The sequence below is a fragment of the Carcharodon carcharias genome, chromosome 30, assembly GCF_017639515.1.
Source record: "Carcharodon carcharias isolate sCarCar2 chromosome 30, sCarCar2.pri, whole genome shotgun sequence".
Taxonomy (NCBI): Eukaryota; Metazoa; Chordata; class Chondrichthyes; order Lamniformes; family Lamnidae; genus Carcharodon; species Carcharodon carcharias.
Window position 1 is genome coordinate 27340327 of NC_054496.1, and position 16173 is coordinate 27356499.

Below are 16173 nucleotides of genomic sequence, written 5' to 3' on the forward strand. Positions count from 1 at the left end.
CTCTGCATTCTCAGACTATGGAGAAGGGAATTCTGCCTGGATTCCCTTTTTTTTTATCCTTTTTGGGAAGTGTATCACTTGTCAGATTTCAAGTAACTTTGAGATCACTTGCAACCTACCTGCAATTGGATGTCCTGCTGGGTAGGCATGAGGAATGACCACCAAGTGGTTGTTTTGGTGGTTTTGGGGTGGGGTGGGGGGAGGAGGGGGTGATGTGGATATAGTGATTGATGGGGTTGTGGGATTAGGTTACTGGAAGACTGGCACAAAGCTAGCACCTTTAGGGGAGAAACTAAAAGACAGATACAATAACTCTGCCAGTCTTTGTGGGTTATGGACTTGTCTGTAACTCATGTTTTGAAATGCCTTCAGTGCAGGTCTTTGAGGCAATGATGATTTAATGCTGCTGCTGTGCCCTGTTTGCAGAATCCTCAAGGGGACATTGTGTCAGATATCCAGTTGCTTCCTGATAAGAACCCTCTACCGTCAGGATATGCTTTCATTTCTGAATTCCTGGATCCAAGTGAGTACTTCTGATTACAGTCATAAGGGTAATGGAGAATGGGGCTGTCATGGGTCACGGAACGTTTATTAAGTTAAAGGATTAAGTCTTAAGATTCACTGGCTATAGTGATTCAAATACAATCCCCCTCATGCTTGAAACCAGTTATTCTATAAGAAATCTGTCACATCTCTGGTACCTGAGAGATTAGATATACTAAAAACGTGAGCACATATCATGAAATTCTTCCAAATTTCCAGTTCACTGCACCTATCCTGAGCTCTAGTTCTATGGAAGCTATAAACACGCCATAAATTTGAGCTCCCCTAAACTCAGATGCCCTGTAGCCTAACCACATATCCAGTCCCCTTGGGTCATGGATCTACATTGACTCCTGGTCCAGCAAGCCCAAAATGTTAAAATCTTCATCTTGGTTTTCAAAACTCTCCCTTTTACTATTTGTAACCTCCAGCAGCCTTACAGCCCACCGAGAACTCTTGTCTTCCTTCAATTCTGGCTGCTTGTGCCATGCCGTTTCCCAGTGTCCCACCATTGGTAGCCATACCTTCAGCTGTCTCGGCACTAACCTCTGGAATTCCCCCTCCACCTTTCTCTCCTCTTTTTTAAGATGCTGAACCCTTTCGCCAAGCTTTCAGTCCCTTCTTTGACTTAATGTCAGAAACTTGATGTTCAAGTACTTTTTCAAGCCCTCATTAACAAATGGTGCTTTGTTCTCCATTCTCTCCTGTCTAATTTTGTTTCCAGTGAAGCACCTTACAATATTTTGCTTTGATAAAGGTGCTATACAGAGGCACGTCGTCATGCTGAGATTGTACTGTATCTTGTAACTTGTGAGCTATAGTGTATGTGATCCATTAGTGTGAGGTTGTCCAAGCTTTCTGTTTCTATGGTCACTCACTATATGTCATGTGTAACTTGTCCCCAGAGATCACAATGCTTGTTCTCATACCCTGAGCTGCAGATGTTACATCATCAAAGTATTCTCATTTTTTAAAAATTCTTCCATAGAATCTGGACGTCTCTGGCAAGGCCAACATTTATTGCCCATTCCTAATTGCCCTTGAACTGAGTGACTTGCTAGGCCATCTCTGAGGGCAGTTAAGAGTCAACCACATTGCTGAGGGTCTAGAGTCAGGCCAGACCAGATAAGGGTGGCAGATTTCCTTCCCTAAAGCACATTAGTGAACCGGATGGGTTTTTACAACAAGGGTGACCAATACTAAGACTAGTTTTATTTCCGGATTTTATTAATCGAATTTAAATTCCACCAGCTGCCGTGGTGGGATTTGAACCTGTCCCCCCAGACCGTTAGCCTGGGCCTCTGGGTGACTAGTCCAGTGACAGAACCACTACACCACCATCTTCCCGTTTAGGAGGTTTGAGGCAAATGGGCTGAAACTAACATGTTTGCAAACCTCCAGCCCCATGAAATCTACATGGGACAAAGCAGTGAAGAAGAAGAATAAGTGTAAAGAGCCTTTTCTGTTTTGATTTCGTGGGTTGGATTGTTGGGGTGCAAGGACTGAATGTGATTCTTTGCTCGGACACTAAAGCTTGATACATTAAGAATTTATAATTAGCCAAATGTTTCTAACTTACTGCCTAGTGAGGTGGGCTGGTGGGGCTAGAGGGGAGGTCCAGCAGTGAGGTGAGGTTTTATCTCCTGTTCTAACCAATAAGTGGCATTTGCCTCAAAATAGTTCTGTTTCAGACCAGTATCCTCTTTTCCAATTACAAGTTTCAATTTGTTGTGAGTTGCTTGTTTTACTGGTGGACACCAATGAAAACAGCACCTCGCAACAAATTGAAAGCATCTGCAAGTTTAAAATATTCTATTCTGACAGTCAACTGGTATGTGAAGTGGTTCTCGCCAGTCACAAAGCACTTGGAGAACTGGTGGGCACAGAGAGATTGCTGTCTAGGGTTACCTTAGCACATTCAAGACCCTGGAAGAGACCGATCCTTTGTCCCCTTCGCTGTCAGGTCAGACGGCCTGAAGGTGCTGGGGATGTTGTTTGGAGGGACAGGGGCATGCGTTAGAAACTGGAAGGAGTGAGTGGCTATGGTGGAAAGAAGACTGGGCGTGTGGGAGCGAAGCTCCTTCTCCATTGCAGGTAAAAACCTGATCATCAGGTGTGAGGCACTCTCGCTGTTGCTGTATGTGGCGCAGGTCTGGCCCGTTCTGGCTATTGCGATCACCCGAGCCATCCTTTGCTTTATCTGGAGGTTGAAAATGGATCGTGTTTGCAGGGACGCCATGTACAAGCCTCTAGATAAAGGGGGAAAAAACGTGCCCAACATCGCCCTCATACTGTTGGCCACCTTTGTGTGCGGCTGCATCAAGCTGTGCATAGACCCTCTGTACACAAACAACAAGCGTCACTACGTGCTGAGGTTCTACCTGTCCACGGTGTTGCGAAGGATGGGTCTGGCCACGCTGCCTCAGAACGCTCCAAGTAGTTGGACCGATCTGTACCACCTGTCCCTGGTGGAAAAACTTATACAGAGAAACAGCTTTGACCACAAGTCCATCAGGCAGTGGTTGGCACGTAACGTCTTAGAGGCCCTGCGGGAAAAGATGGTGGATCCTGTCGGATGGTTCCCCGAGCAGACTTTCAAAGTCATTTGGCAGAGTACCTCATTGCCAGAACTTTCTAACAAGTACCAAGATGTGTCTTGGCTGGTGGTGAGAAAGGCCCTCTCCGTCAGATCCTTCCAACACGCCAGGAGCCTCACCCCCTCCACACGTTGCCCTCGAGGTGGCTGTGGTTGGGACGAGACTGATGTTCACCTCCTTGTGGAATGTGCCTTTGCAAAGAAGGTCTGGAGAGAGATGCAGTGGCATCTGTCGAGATTCATCCCGAGCAGTTCTGTGACACAGGACTCTGTGCTTTCCGGGCTGTTCCCAGGGACACACGCTGAGACGAACATCAACTGCAGCTGGAGGATCATCAACTCGGTGAAAGACGCTCTTTGGTCTGCCCGAAACTTGCTGGTCTTCCAGTGCAAAGAGTTGAGCCTGACCGAGTGTTGCAGACTGGCACATTCCAAGGTCCAGGATTACGTGCTGAGGGACGCACTAAAGCTTGGGGCAGCCGCTGCAAAGGCCAAGTGGGGAAAGGTCGCTGTCTAAGACCTTCCTGCTACAGTGCACCGAGGGACTGGGAATTGTATAGACCCCTCGGGCTGTATGACTCACAATGAATGTATATAGTAAATACTAAATGTATTTTAATTGTATTGAAGCACCTCAGCGTGCAACATGATGTATGTCGATAATTCCAATATCATTGCACTGTCCGACTGTCTGTGTTGACCATATTGAAATGACTGTAATATGCATTGACTATATTGAAGCACCTCGTGATCCATGTGTAAATGTTGAATATGATTGCACTTTGTTTGATGGCGATTTAGAAGTGTTTTGTAGTGTTTTGTCATATATTTTATGAAGTATATTTTCCAAACTGGAAGAGAGCTGGATTAATCAGAGGGTTCCTGCATGCACTAGTTTTGTGCAGCCTGGCGATTTTAGCGGGCCCAGGAACAGAGAGACTGGGAGATCCTCTGACCTGTTTCCCTCACCATCCAGGTGGCTAAAGATGAGGAACGTTGGCAATAACGTTGCAGCTCCTTCAGGCATTCAATCAGGCTGCAACCTCTGGCACTGCACAGATACATGAAGGGTAATTTCCTTCACTCCACAGAATTGGTTTGCAATTGGAGTATGACTGAGTAGCTCAGGATTCACAGCATGCAACGCTCTGTAGCCCAACTACCCAGTGGTGTCAGCGCAGATCCCTGTACGCTGGGCTGGCTGCTGCTGGATCTCCCCTCTACCCCACCAGCCCACCTCGTCTGCTGATTTTCATGTCAAGTAACAATTACCCTGTTCATTCCCTAGAGGTCAATGTGTCTAAAAAGAAACGACTGTGTATTAAGAGGGTTCCATTCAGTGAAGCTGACACTGCTGTTTTTGATGTCACACTGACCGGAAAAAGCAAGCAGATTGTGCCTTCGTACACATGCATAGGGTAAGTAATTCCCACCATCATTACTAATACAATAGTGCCTCTTTACAATCAACAAAAGACAAAGCCCATCAAGTGTATTTTTGACACAGTTGAAGTGAATTTTCATTGAGTGTAGTTTATTTATTGCCTTTAGCTTCAGCAGCTCATCAGAAAGACACAACCATTCCACATTGTATTCAAAAGCCATTGTTTAGCCTTACATTACCAGCCACCTTGCAATCCCACCCTTCAAGGAACATCAGGGTAATCTCAGGTGCTGCACCAGCAGGCTGGAGAGTGCAGCTACTCAGCCAACATTACCAATTCTTCAAAGCGCAGTAATACTTGTGATTAATTTTAATGAATTCTACTTGTGATTAATTTTAATGAATTCTACACTGGTATTGGTATCTTTCAAAGTAAGTAGAAGGGAGAAGAGCTTTATATGCAACTCAGTGATTCTTTCTATGAAAGTGAAGCTTCTGTGTAATCATTTCAGATTCCAATGTTTCTGGCACCCTGACTGTGTTCTCAGTTTCATTGGCATTAGTCTGTCACCAGCAAGTATATTTCAACAAATACCTTTAGTTTGCTACCTAACAGGGATCGTTAGATTATCGGATTGTTGGTCACCGTGACTGGTCTAATTTACTTAGCCTGGGGATTTGAAGGGACTCCAGATAGTTAGAGACCTTTGGTATCGTATGCACTTTTCAGGGATGTATATTTATCATTTACATGGCTGCGTGTTTACTCCATTCGTGTCTGCATACTTATCCCTTGTGCATCCATTTCTATTTGGCCCTCCCCCTCCCCCTCCCTCCCTCTGACTGTTTAGCATGCATGTGTATTTATTTGATTTTTTTTGTTTTGTTTTGCAGAGAGCTGAGTGGTTTTGTCATCTGGTGTAAAAAAGGGAAAGTGGCCAAGCCAAAACTGCTGCCCAAGCCGAGAAACATTAGTGTTGATATGAGAGCCCTGTCACTGGAGAATGAGAGTTCAAGGTGCTTATCTCAAATGTGCTTCCCAGAAAACATGGCTGGCTTTGGCTCTGAATTTTGATGTAGCTTATCATGTGGATGGAAGATAAAATGGAACAGAACAAAGATAAAGTGCAGTAATGTTTTGTTCCGATCTCTGATACTGGGCTGGATCAATTTACAAAACTCCATCTGTTTTATATAACATTAAATTCAGCTTTTTGGATGTAATAAGAGCTTTCAAACTTCAGGAAGATTTGTGCTGCTGAAAGAGCAAATTCAGACTCAGCACGGCAGTTTGCCACAGGACTGAGTGTCTCACTGGCATAAAGCGTATGCAAGTATCATGATTAAGTTGTAAAATCTTCAATTGAATCTCTCTCATTTGTTGTAGGAAAGTGGAAGAACTTGATGTACCCCTAGTTCGACTCAGCAAGAGGCGCTCAAACCTGGAGGCCAAAGATGCTGTGTACAGCGCAGAAAATATCTATGGCATCTCTGGTAAGGGTGGACAAACCCAACTGACTCATCGACTTCACTGATAGTCAACTCTCTCATTCCTCTCCCTGCTTGTAACCCCCTAATGAGTCAAAATCATTGGTGGAACTACCAATGGAAGAGCACACGATCATACGAAATAGGAGCAGGAGTAGGCCACTCGGCCCCTCTAGCCTGCTCTGCCATTTAATAAGAACATGGCTGATCTGATTGTGGCCTCAACTCCAGATTCCCTACCCCTGGTAACCTTTGACTCCCTTGTTAGTCAAGAATCTATTCATCCCTCAGACAGGGAACTTTATGCCTAGTGATTTCTGTCCTGTCTCTCGGTCCCTGGCCCCCACCTCCCTCCCCCCCTTCTCTCTCTGCCCCCCACCCCATTCTCTCTCTGGCCCCCCCCCCCACCCCGCCCGGGCTCTCTGCTCTGTGGCCCCTCCCCCCCCTCTCTCTCTCTCTCTCTCTGTGGCCCCTCCCCCTCCCTCTTTTTCTCTCTCTCTCTCTCTCTCTCTCTCTCTCTCCCTCTCTCTCTGTGTCCCCTCCCCCCACCTCTGTCTCTGCCTCTGCCTCTGCGACTAGGTGTGGCCTTCCTCAGTACATTGTATTTAATGCACTGACAACATTTAGTAGTAAACATTGTTACTGCCACAGTCTTTAGCTGCTGATGGTAGTTCCAACTTAAATGCTATTGTTCTTTTTTCCCTGCAACCTCATCTAACACTGGGCTTAGGGCTAGATGTAACCATGATGGGATTGAGAGTTGAGACTATCCTTGAAACATCCTGCTGCAGCACTGCTCGTTCCAGAACCCAAAAAGAAGCTTATTAAAGGGACAGGAACAATAAAAAACTGCAGACGCTGGAAATCCAAAACAAAAACAGAAACAGAATTACCTGGAAAAACTCAGCAGGTCTGGCAGCATCGGCAGAGAAGAGCACAGTTGACTCGAAACGTTAACTGTGCTCTTCTCTGCCGATGCTGCCAGACCTTATTAAAGCGACATTGTAATGGGATTTGGCAGTGAGATTGCAAGCTGGGTGCAGGATCCTGATAGTTGCACTGTGTGGGTGTGGTGGGTGTATGTTACACCATTACTGGACTGAATGACTCCTTGCACCCTCCAGGCTTGGGTTTAAATCCAACCCAGTCCCATGAGAAAAAAAACCTTTGCTGTCAAGACCAAATCTGAAATGAGATAAGACTCAACCCAGTTTTTCTATGGGAATTAATCACCATGTGAGGACTTGGAAGTTTGGGATGAGGTGCCAGTGTTGGGAAGGATGGACCGAGTTGTACTCAGCAGCTATCTGTGTAGCACAGATTTGAAAATGATAACTGTAATTCCTCTCTTCTGTGCCACCATGCTTCCCAGCCTTGTACAACAGTGGGTTGTTCTTTTGCTAAGTAAATGTCTATTTTAAACAGTCTCCCCTAATGGTGACACTCCCTGTGGGAAGCCTAGCATTCTGCAGTACCCAAGAGGAGGCAATGATTGTTGCAGTGGTCATGAATCTCCCATTCCCAAGGGAAATCTCCCTACCGACTGCTCCTCGAATCACGCTTCTCCTCATAACATTGCCTCCCGCCCTCCTTGACCCACACTATAGTCACAACCCACCCAGAAGGAAGGGAAGGGAAGGGAATGCTCCCCCAGGGTTTTAACCTGCTGGAAAGTGCACGACTTGTGTAGATACTGGGATGCAAACAAGAAGGGTCTTGGCAATGATGCGCCTCATAGTCAAATAGCCTATTGACTTTCAAGTGTAGACTTGTAGTCAGGTGAGGCACTGGCAGGGCTGATACTAGTGGACTGTACATGAGTAGGAGTTGGCTTCCACGGGAGCAGATGGCACTGTAATTTTGACTAGCTGTGATAACAGTTAGAATAACGAACCTGTTCACAACAACTTGTTTTTTTCTCTCTATTTGGCAGCGATGGATGGTGTCCCATTTGTGCTGCATCCCAGATTCGAAAGCACTGTGAATGTAAGTACGGCTCAAACCATTGCAGTTATCTTTGTCTTAATGTAGCTGCAGTGATTTCTAATTCTGCCTTTCCTCCATTAGGTTTTTAATGAGTAGCATATTAGAAAGAGTCTGGTTTAATTTCCACACTCCTCACTGTCTGCTCAGGAATCTGCTGGTGCAGCAATTATACGCTTGCAGGGCTTGTGTGACAGACTGAGAAGTTAGAGAAGATTTTCATTCTGTCATTTGTGACCAGTTTGTAAAGTCCACCAGTTTTTAGCAGTTCTTTGTAGGATGCATCGAGGATGAGAGTTGAATTGTCAGCTCCACGTAGCTCATTGGGTCATTCTGCTTTGACTGGAAAGGCACCAAAGTTAATCTCTGTTCAGAGATGTGCTCCTGCTACTGACTGCTCTCCAGGGAGCACTGCCCACCCCTCGTTACTGACCATGTCCAGATCCCCCACTGCCGACTGCAATCCAGTAATTTCCACCTTCCTGCTACTTACTGAAGTCAAGAGAGATCACCCCCCGCCTTCCCCCACTGTTCACCGATGTAAAGGGATCAGCCCTCTACTACTGGCTGCTATCCCAGGACCCCAGTCTGTGTGGAGACTGGGGGAGAATAACTTTGGGACATTGAAATGCAACAACTCCTTAAAAATGAGAGTCTTGTGTTGTTAACTGACCTTTGAACCTTCATCAGTGCCTGTATTGTTGTGAAACTGCAGCTTGAGGTGGGGAGAAGCAGGAAACCATTGTGCAAAGCCCTGTCAACAGTTGGAGTGTTCGTACATCACATCCACTCCCCAAAGGCAGCAGGGAGGGGAATTTCAGAGGCTGATACTAGAGCATGAAGTAAAACCTGTGCTGATGAGTATCTCCAATTTTAATTGCTCCACTGTTGGCGGCCATGTCTGAGCTAATGAGGCCCTAAGCTCTGGAGTACCCTCCCTAAACCTCCCTCCATTTCTACCTCGCTTTCCTCCTTTGAGAGCTCTTTAAAACCTACCTCTTTAACAAAGCTTTTGGTAACTTGATCTAATATCTCCTTGATGTCATACTTTGTTTTATAATGCTCCTGTGAAGTGCCTTGGAAATGTTATTACATTGAAGGTGCTATATAAATATACACAATCTCCTGCCAATGCACTGGAACAGGAAGTCAGCGTCACTGACGTCATCATTGTGCACCTGGAACATAAGTCGACACCCACTTTGCCCCAGATGCGTGCCCAGTGCCACTGATGTCATCGTTGGGGGCTTGGTGAATGCTCAGCACCCATGTGCTCACCTCACCCGCTGATCCACTCTCCACTTTGCTCACTATCCCACTCTCCGCCCACAGACGGTGAGGGTCCAGGGTGGCAGGAGGTAGTGAGCAGTTGGAATGGGGCAGGCACTGAGGAGGGCAGCAAGCAAATTGTGGTCGCAGTGCCAGGGTTGTTAAATGGTGTTGTGGGGTTCGATATTCTGTGAAAACTGCAATCCTCAACCATGGTGGGGGAAAAAACACAACACTATTGATGCTGCACTTGTTATCTTTCTACTGCTCGGTATTATGGATGGTCCTATTCTTTGATGCGGGCAGCTACCTGTGGCTGGCAGTGACATCACAGGCACTGCAACTGCATATCTGCATGGTGACTGTGTCCCTGCAGTGGCAGCAAACGCAGCCACAATTTACGTAGTTGTTGTTGATGCTGGATTGATCTTGCTTTCACTGGCACGGTGGTTTAACCTAACCTTAAAAGGCAAACAGAAGCCAATTTGGTGCTCCAATACACGGTGGCCCTTATCACTTTATCCAGCTGTAAAATGTTACAATATGTTGTGCTGAATGGCAATGGTACTGGGTGCTGTAATTCATTGTTGGTGTCATCCTGCAGGTACCCAGTGCCAACATTACAAATTTTCAAATTAAAAGCCATGCAGAGATAGAGAATCAGGTAAGTCAGGAAATGCACGTTATTTGAAAGTGGTTCCAAGGCAGATAAGCAGTGGATCAGCCTCCGTGTTCTTACATTGTGTGCTTGCTTCCTGTCCATCTGACACATGTTGATTGGAAGTGGGATTCCAGTTCCTGTTCAGGTAATAGGGAAGGTAAATGGAATGTTGGCCTTTATTTCAGAGGGATTGGAGTATAAAAATAGGAAAGTCTTGCTAAAACTATGCAGGGCACTAGTTAGACCACAGCTAGAATACCTATTTTGGTCCCCTTATCTAAGGAAAGATATACTGGCATTGGAGGCAGTCCAGAGAAGGTTCACTAGGTTGATCCCGGGTATGGAAGGATTTTCTTATAAGGAGAGTAGGTTGAGCATGTACTCATTGGAGCTTAGAAGAATGAGAGGTGACCATATTGAAACATGTAAGATTCTTAGGGGGCTTGACAAGGTAGATGCTGAGAGGTTATTTCCCCTTATGGGAGAGTCTAGGACCAGGGGGCATAATGACAGAGTAAGGGGGCGTCCATTTAAAACAGAAATGAGGAGGGATTTCTTCTGAAGGTGGTGAGTCTGTGGAATTCTTTACCGCATTGGGCTGTAGAGGCTGGGTGGTTAAGTATATTGAAGGCTGAGATAGACAGATTTTTAATCAGTAAGGGAATCAAAAGGTTATGGGGGTAAGGCAGGAAAGCGGAGTTGATGATTATCAGATCAGCCATTATCTCATTGAATGGCGGAGCAGACTTGATGGGCCAAATGGCCTATTTCTGCTCCTACGTCTTATGGTTCAGTGCCTTGATGTTCTGGCATTAAGCTCCTGGCACTAACTCATTGGCCAATTCACCTGTGTAACAAAACCAATTGCTGAGTTTGCTTCTTTTGTCAGTGGGAACTGTCAGTATTACAGTGTTAAATAAAGTACAGGAAGAAGCCCTGTCCGAGTAGAGCTTGCTAAATTCAAGTTGGTGACACCTTCAATCACCTTAGTCTTTATTCTCTGCAGTCTCTTCCCTTAATCACGCCTGCTCTCTCTCCACCTCCAAGAATGACGCATTTAAGGAGAAGTTAGATATGTACATGCGGTTGAGTGAAATAGAAGATAATAGATTGAGATGAAGTAGGGTGGGAGGAAGCTCACATGCAGTATAAACATTGAATGCCCTCTTGTGAAATCTGTGACCCATCTCTACTACAAAGCACCTATAATCATTTGTTTAACTTAAATGCAAGTTGTTGATTCTGAAGGGTGGGGGGGGTGGGTGGGGAGGTGTGGATGGGTAATTGCTGTGAAATGATCCTGGAGCACAAAGCATTCTCCATCAAGCCCCCACTTGTCAAGGGACCACAGCACAAAATGACCATTGGGCAGTGCAGTAGGCTTGGCTTTTGGTTTTGTGTGTTGGATTTTATATAAACACCCTATAGTCAGCTTGTACAAACAAGCTGGATGCAAATATTATTTATAAACTTGTTAAAGTCAGCTGACTCTAAAATAAGGACAAATGATGTGGTTCAGATTTGCGGAGGATTTAGATGTGTAGGAAGACACGGCAGTAAGTATTTAACAAGAACAAATGAGCAATTGTAACAACACCTTATCTTCCACTTCTGTCTCCCTCCACAGAACTCTCTGGGTTTTGACGTGTGTATCTAACTTCTCTTCGCCTTGGATTTGTGAAAGGGAAATCATGTTTAACAAACCTGTTGGAGTTCTTTTGAGGATGTAATGAGCAGAGTAGATAAGGGGGAACAGGTGGGTGTGGTATATTTAGATTTTCAGAAAGCTTTTGATAAAGTCCCACTGAAGCGATTAGTAAGCAAAATTAGATCACATCGGTTGGGGGAAGGGAGGGTGGTGTGCAGATACACTGACATGGATTGAGAACTGATTAACAGACAGAAAACAGAGAGTAGGAATAAATGGGTTATTTTCAGATTGGCAGGCAGTGACTGTTGGGATACTTGGGCCCCAGCTAATCTCAATCTACATCACTGATTTGAATGTGGGAATTAAATGTATTATTTCCAAGTTTGCAGATGGCACAAAACTAGGTGGAAGTGTGAGTTGTGAGGAGGATGCAAAGACACTTCAAGGAGATTTGGGGAGGCAAAGCAAGTGGGCAAATTTGGCAGACGGAATACAATGTGGAGAAATGAGGTTTTCCACTTTGGTAGGAAAACAGAAATAGAGTATTTCTTAAATGGCGAAAGGCTGGGAAGTGTTGAACAATCACTTTAAATCTGTGCCTTCTCGTTCTTGATCCTTATTCGAGTAGGAACAGCTTCTCCCTATCTATTCTGTCCAGCCCCCTCATGATTTTGAACACCTCTATCAAATCTCTTCTTGGCCGCCTACTCTCTAAGAAGAACAGTCCCAACCTCTCCAATCTATCTTCGTAACTGAAGTTTCTCATCCCTGGAACCTAATCAATGTGTTCACATCCTTCCTATAACGTGATGCCCAGAACTGTACATAATACTCCACCTGAGGTCTAACGAGTGTCTTATATAAATTCAGCATAACCTCCTTCATTTTGTACTCTTGGCGCATATCGATAAAGCCCAGGATACTATATGCTTTACAATACTTGAGGAGAAAACCCAGACAATTTAATTCTAATCCCCTCGCTAACAAAAATTCAAATCCAGTGTTTGTTACACCTCTGGTTACCATTCCGGTATAACAAATTGTATACTATAGCCCTGCTGTCGTTTATAAGATGTGCTCTGACTCACCATGAGGTCTCCCAATGATTTGTGTGCGAAACAGGCTTTGATTGTATGTAGCCCTGAAGAAATGTCATCATCCTCTGGTAGGAAATTAACACAATTTGTTCAGAATCTAATGAAATAATTCTTGGAGGAACTGCAAGGTGAGGCCCAAGACACTGCGCCATTGCTGCTGACATGGATGAAGACTGATTCTAAGACTTGTGTGTTAGGAATAATTTTTTGATGAGTATTTGCAGTAAAATGCCAGGGAGCTTGTTGGGAAAACACATCAGGTGCTTTCAAGATGCCATTGGATACTTGCGTGGGAGGAACGTACCAGAGGGGACAGACTGACATTGAGACTGACGGGAGTTAGGGTGCTAGAATGATGGAAGAGTTGGAGCACTGGAGGGACAAATCTTATAGCTCAGAAAGGTTTCAAGTGTTTTTTTTTAAAGAGCGATTCTTGTATTTAATATTGAGACAAAGGGAGTGCACCTGCATGGGTTAGATTGAAGGATCTAAAGTGAGCATGTTGGATCAGAGTATGGAGTAAGTTTGGTGTGAATGAGAACTGTTGGTGAAGTGATATCGGGTGGATGTCTTTGGATGCCTTTGAACTGTGACAAGCACACGGTTATCAGCTGGGCTGAGATTTGTAAAGGCCTTGAGGAAAACCACAACAGAATATTCTGAGAGCCGGGGTCTCTGAAAAAGCTGAAGATCTAGGTTCCCTTCATTTTTCTCCTACAGTGGCGATTTTGTGAGGTGAACATCCCACCCCTCTGTCACCAAAATGATGCTGGGTTTGTCAGAGACAGTGATTGGCAGATGTTTGGCCTGTGAAGGACAGGGAGCTGAGCTTGATCCTGCCCTCTGAAGTTGTGTGTGTAGAAAATAATTGTCTTTCTCCCCCTTTCCTCCCCTATGTGAAAAGGAGAATTATAGCCCCCCCGGCCCCGTGTCTGTGCTAATTAGACTATCTGAGCACAACTCAAGACACCAGCTTGTGTCCTTCTGATCGATATGGTTCCTTAGCACAGGGGCGTGTTCACCCACAGATATGTAAACCTCGAGCTGACCTCCCAGCCGACTAGGACAAGCAAATTTGCCACTAACCTGTGTAACTTCTCATTTCAGTACAACTACAGCTTCATGACGGAGAAGACTGCAGCTGCTAGACTCCCTCCAACAGCCTCCTAGAGCTTGGACCAGTGAAAGTCTGACAGAACCTCAGGATGAAGCCTCCTTTCCCCCCCCCCACCTCCCTCCCCCGTCGGGCTTTCAGCAGAATCTTACTTCTGACTCCTTGAAGCTAAAAGCTGAGGTTGTGCATGGGTGTCACTGAGATGTAACAAAACCCTTTTCATAGAAGCAGCCTGGGCTTGTTCTGAGATTGTCCCTGTACAGTTGCCTTCTTAACTTTTTATTTGTACATTTTTGCTGAAATTTGGTTTGTTATGGCAGGTACTGTAATCAAGTGGAATCCCTTGCGTCATGGAAAGAGATGTATTCATTTAAAAAATATATAAACGTTAACAGTGTATAGTAGCATAATGTGGAAGCAAGTTTAAAGGTTACATTGAGGTAGTTTAGATCATGAATGATGGGGCCTGTGAGAGATTGCAAAGTGAGTGTGGGGGAAGTTTGGGCATTATTGAGAAGGTTTAATACCCAGAACCTTGCCGTCATTGCCAGCTGGCTGGTGTAATAAGGCAGGATGTGAAGCAGGTTTATGTAGTTGAATGAGCATGAGGAACATTCTGTACTACCTGACTGACTGACAGTGTCCATTCAACCCTCCTAATTTGTGCACAAATGGAAGTGCAGTGAATTAATTCAACACAGAGCGCAGCATGGGGTGAACTCCAGCAGACTCTGCTCGCCTAATGCCACCCAACTTGATAGTGAGACCCCCATCAGCCCAGGGACCTTCCTTCACTGTGTGTGTGTGTGGCGGGGGATGCTTTTTGTTCTCAATTGTTCAGGTTTGTCAACCCCCTTGGCTCAGGTTTGCTGTTGTAGCCAATCAGGAGACAGAATAGTGTAGACTACATTACGAAGTATGTTCATATGATTACAGCTTCTTAAAGGGTGAATGTTTCATCTTAGGTGACAGGTGAGCTGAAGTCAATCTGAATCTTTTGAATATATATCTACACTCAGAATCAGTACCGCCCACTTTCTTTCTTTGTCTGATTTTTAAAAGTTATTCTGTGGTTTCCACAAACCGGTTTTTAACAATTGATAAAGTTATTGAGAATAGTTTGTGTCCTGTTGTATTCTTTTCTCCTTCAGTCATTTAAACCCCATGGTAGTTGGCTTATGCTATCTCTTGAGTTAATGGCTGACTGGGAGTGATATATGGAGATCTTATGGCAAGGTGGGTGGTGAGTTCCCTTCAGTGTTTTGCAGCTGCTCAGTAACTCGGGGACAATGTGGCACTGTGTGTTCCTGGGCTGCACAGACGACTAGAAAGACCTCAGTGTTTGCTCCTGCTCTGTGCCGTTATCTTGACTGAGATCAGCTAGTAACAGGGGGATGACAATTAGAGGAGGAAATCAGACTTTTCTATTCATGACCTCTGTCCAGTGCATTCAGCCAGAGAATGCATGCAAATGGATGCCAGCTGAGGGAGCAGATTGAGCTTAGCTGCTCAAATAGGTCACTGATACTTGCTGTCAAGTTTTACATCTGCAGAATGGACACTTGTTTGGGAACTGAGTCATGAAAGGGAGGGGATGGAGGGAAGGAAGGTTTTAAAATATGGTGTGACTGCTGTGTCAAATCTGTGTGTCACTTTGAACTTGCAGAGGTGATTTTGCAGCTCAAGTTTTTTTTATTTGCTCATGGGACGTGGGCGTCGTAGGCTAGGCTAGCATTTATTGCCCTTGAGAACGAAATGGCGAGCTGCTGCCTTTAACCGCTGCTGTCCATGTGGTATAAATACATCCACAGTGCTGTTCAGGAGGGAGTTCCAGGATTTTGACCCAACGACAGTGAAGGAACGGCGATATATTTCCAAGTCAGGATGGTGAGTTGCGTGGAGGAGAACTTGCAGGTGGTGGTGTTCCCATTTGTCTGCTGCCCATGTCTTCCTGGATGGTAGTGGTCCTGGGTTTGGAAGGTGCTGCCTAAGGAGGCTTGGTGAGTTACCACAGTGCATCTTGTAGATGGTACACACTGCTGCTACTGTGTCAGTGGTGGAGGGAGTGAATGTTTGTGGATGGGGTGCCAATCAAGCAGGGCTGCTTTGTCTTGGATGGTGTCAAGCTTCTTGAGTGTTGTTAGAGCTGCACTCATCCAGGCAAGTGGAGAGTATTCCATCACACTCCTGACTTGTGCCTTCTAGACGGTGGACAGCTTTGGGGAGTCAGAGGTAAGTTACTCGCTGCAGGTTTCCTAACCTCTGATGTGCTCTTGTAGCCACAGTATTTATACGGCTAGTCCAATTCAGTTTCTGATCAATGGTAACCCCCAGGATGTTAGTGGGAGATTCAGCGAAGGTATGCCATTAAATGTCAAAGGGTGATG

At 45.3% G+C, this 16173-nt stretch overlaps 1 protein-coding gene across 1 annotated transcript in view; it reads left to right on the top strand.

Moving 5' to 3' along the window:
* The window catches only part of mvb12a (multivesicular body subunit 12A), a 35345-nt gene extending 20441 nt beyond the window's left edge, over positions 1-14904 (top strand). Inside the window, exons 4-10 of the mRNA XM_041176966.1 lie at positions 427-523; positions 4428-4557; positions 5418-5540; positions 5911-6017; positions 7945-7997; positions 9868-9927; positions 13780-14904. Of these exons, the coding sequence (XP_041032900.1) occupies positions 427-523; positions 4428-4557; positions 5418-5540; positions 5911-6017; positions 7945-7997; positions 9868-9927; positions 13780-13842 (633 nt within the window). The 3' untranslated portion in view covers positions 13843-14904. The remainder of the gene's footprint in view (positions 1-426; positions 524-4427; positions 4558-5417; positions 5541-5910; positions 6018-7944; positions 7998-9867; positions 9928-13779) is intronic.
* The last annotated feature ends 1269 nt before the right edge of the window (positions 14905-16173 follow it).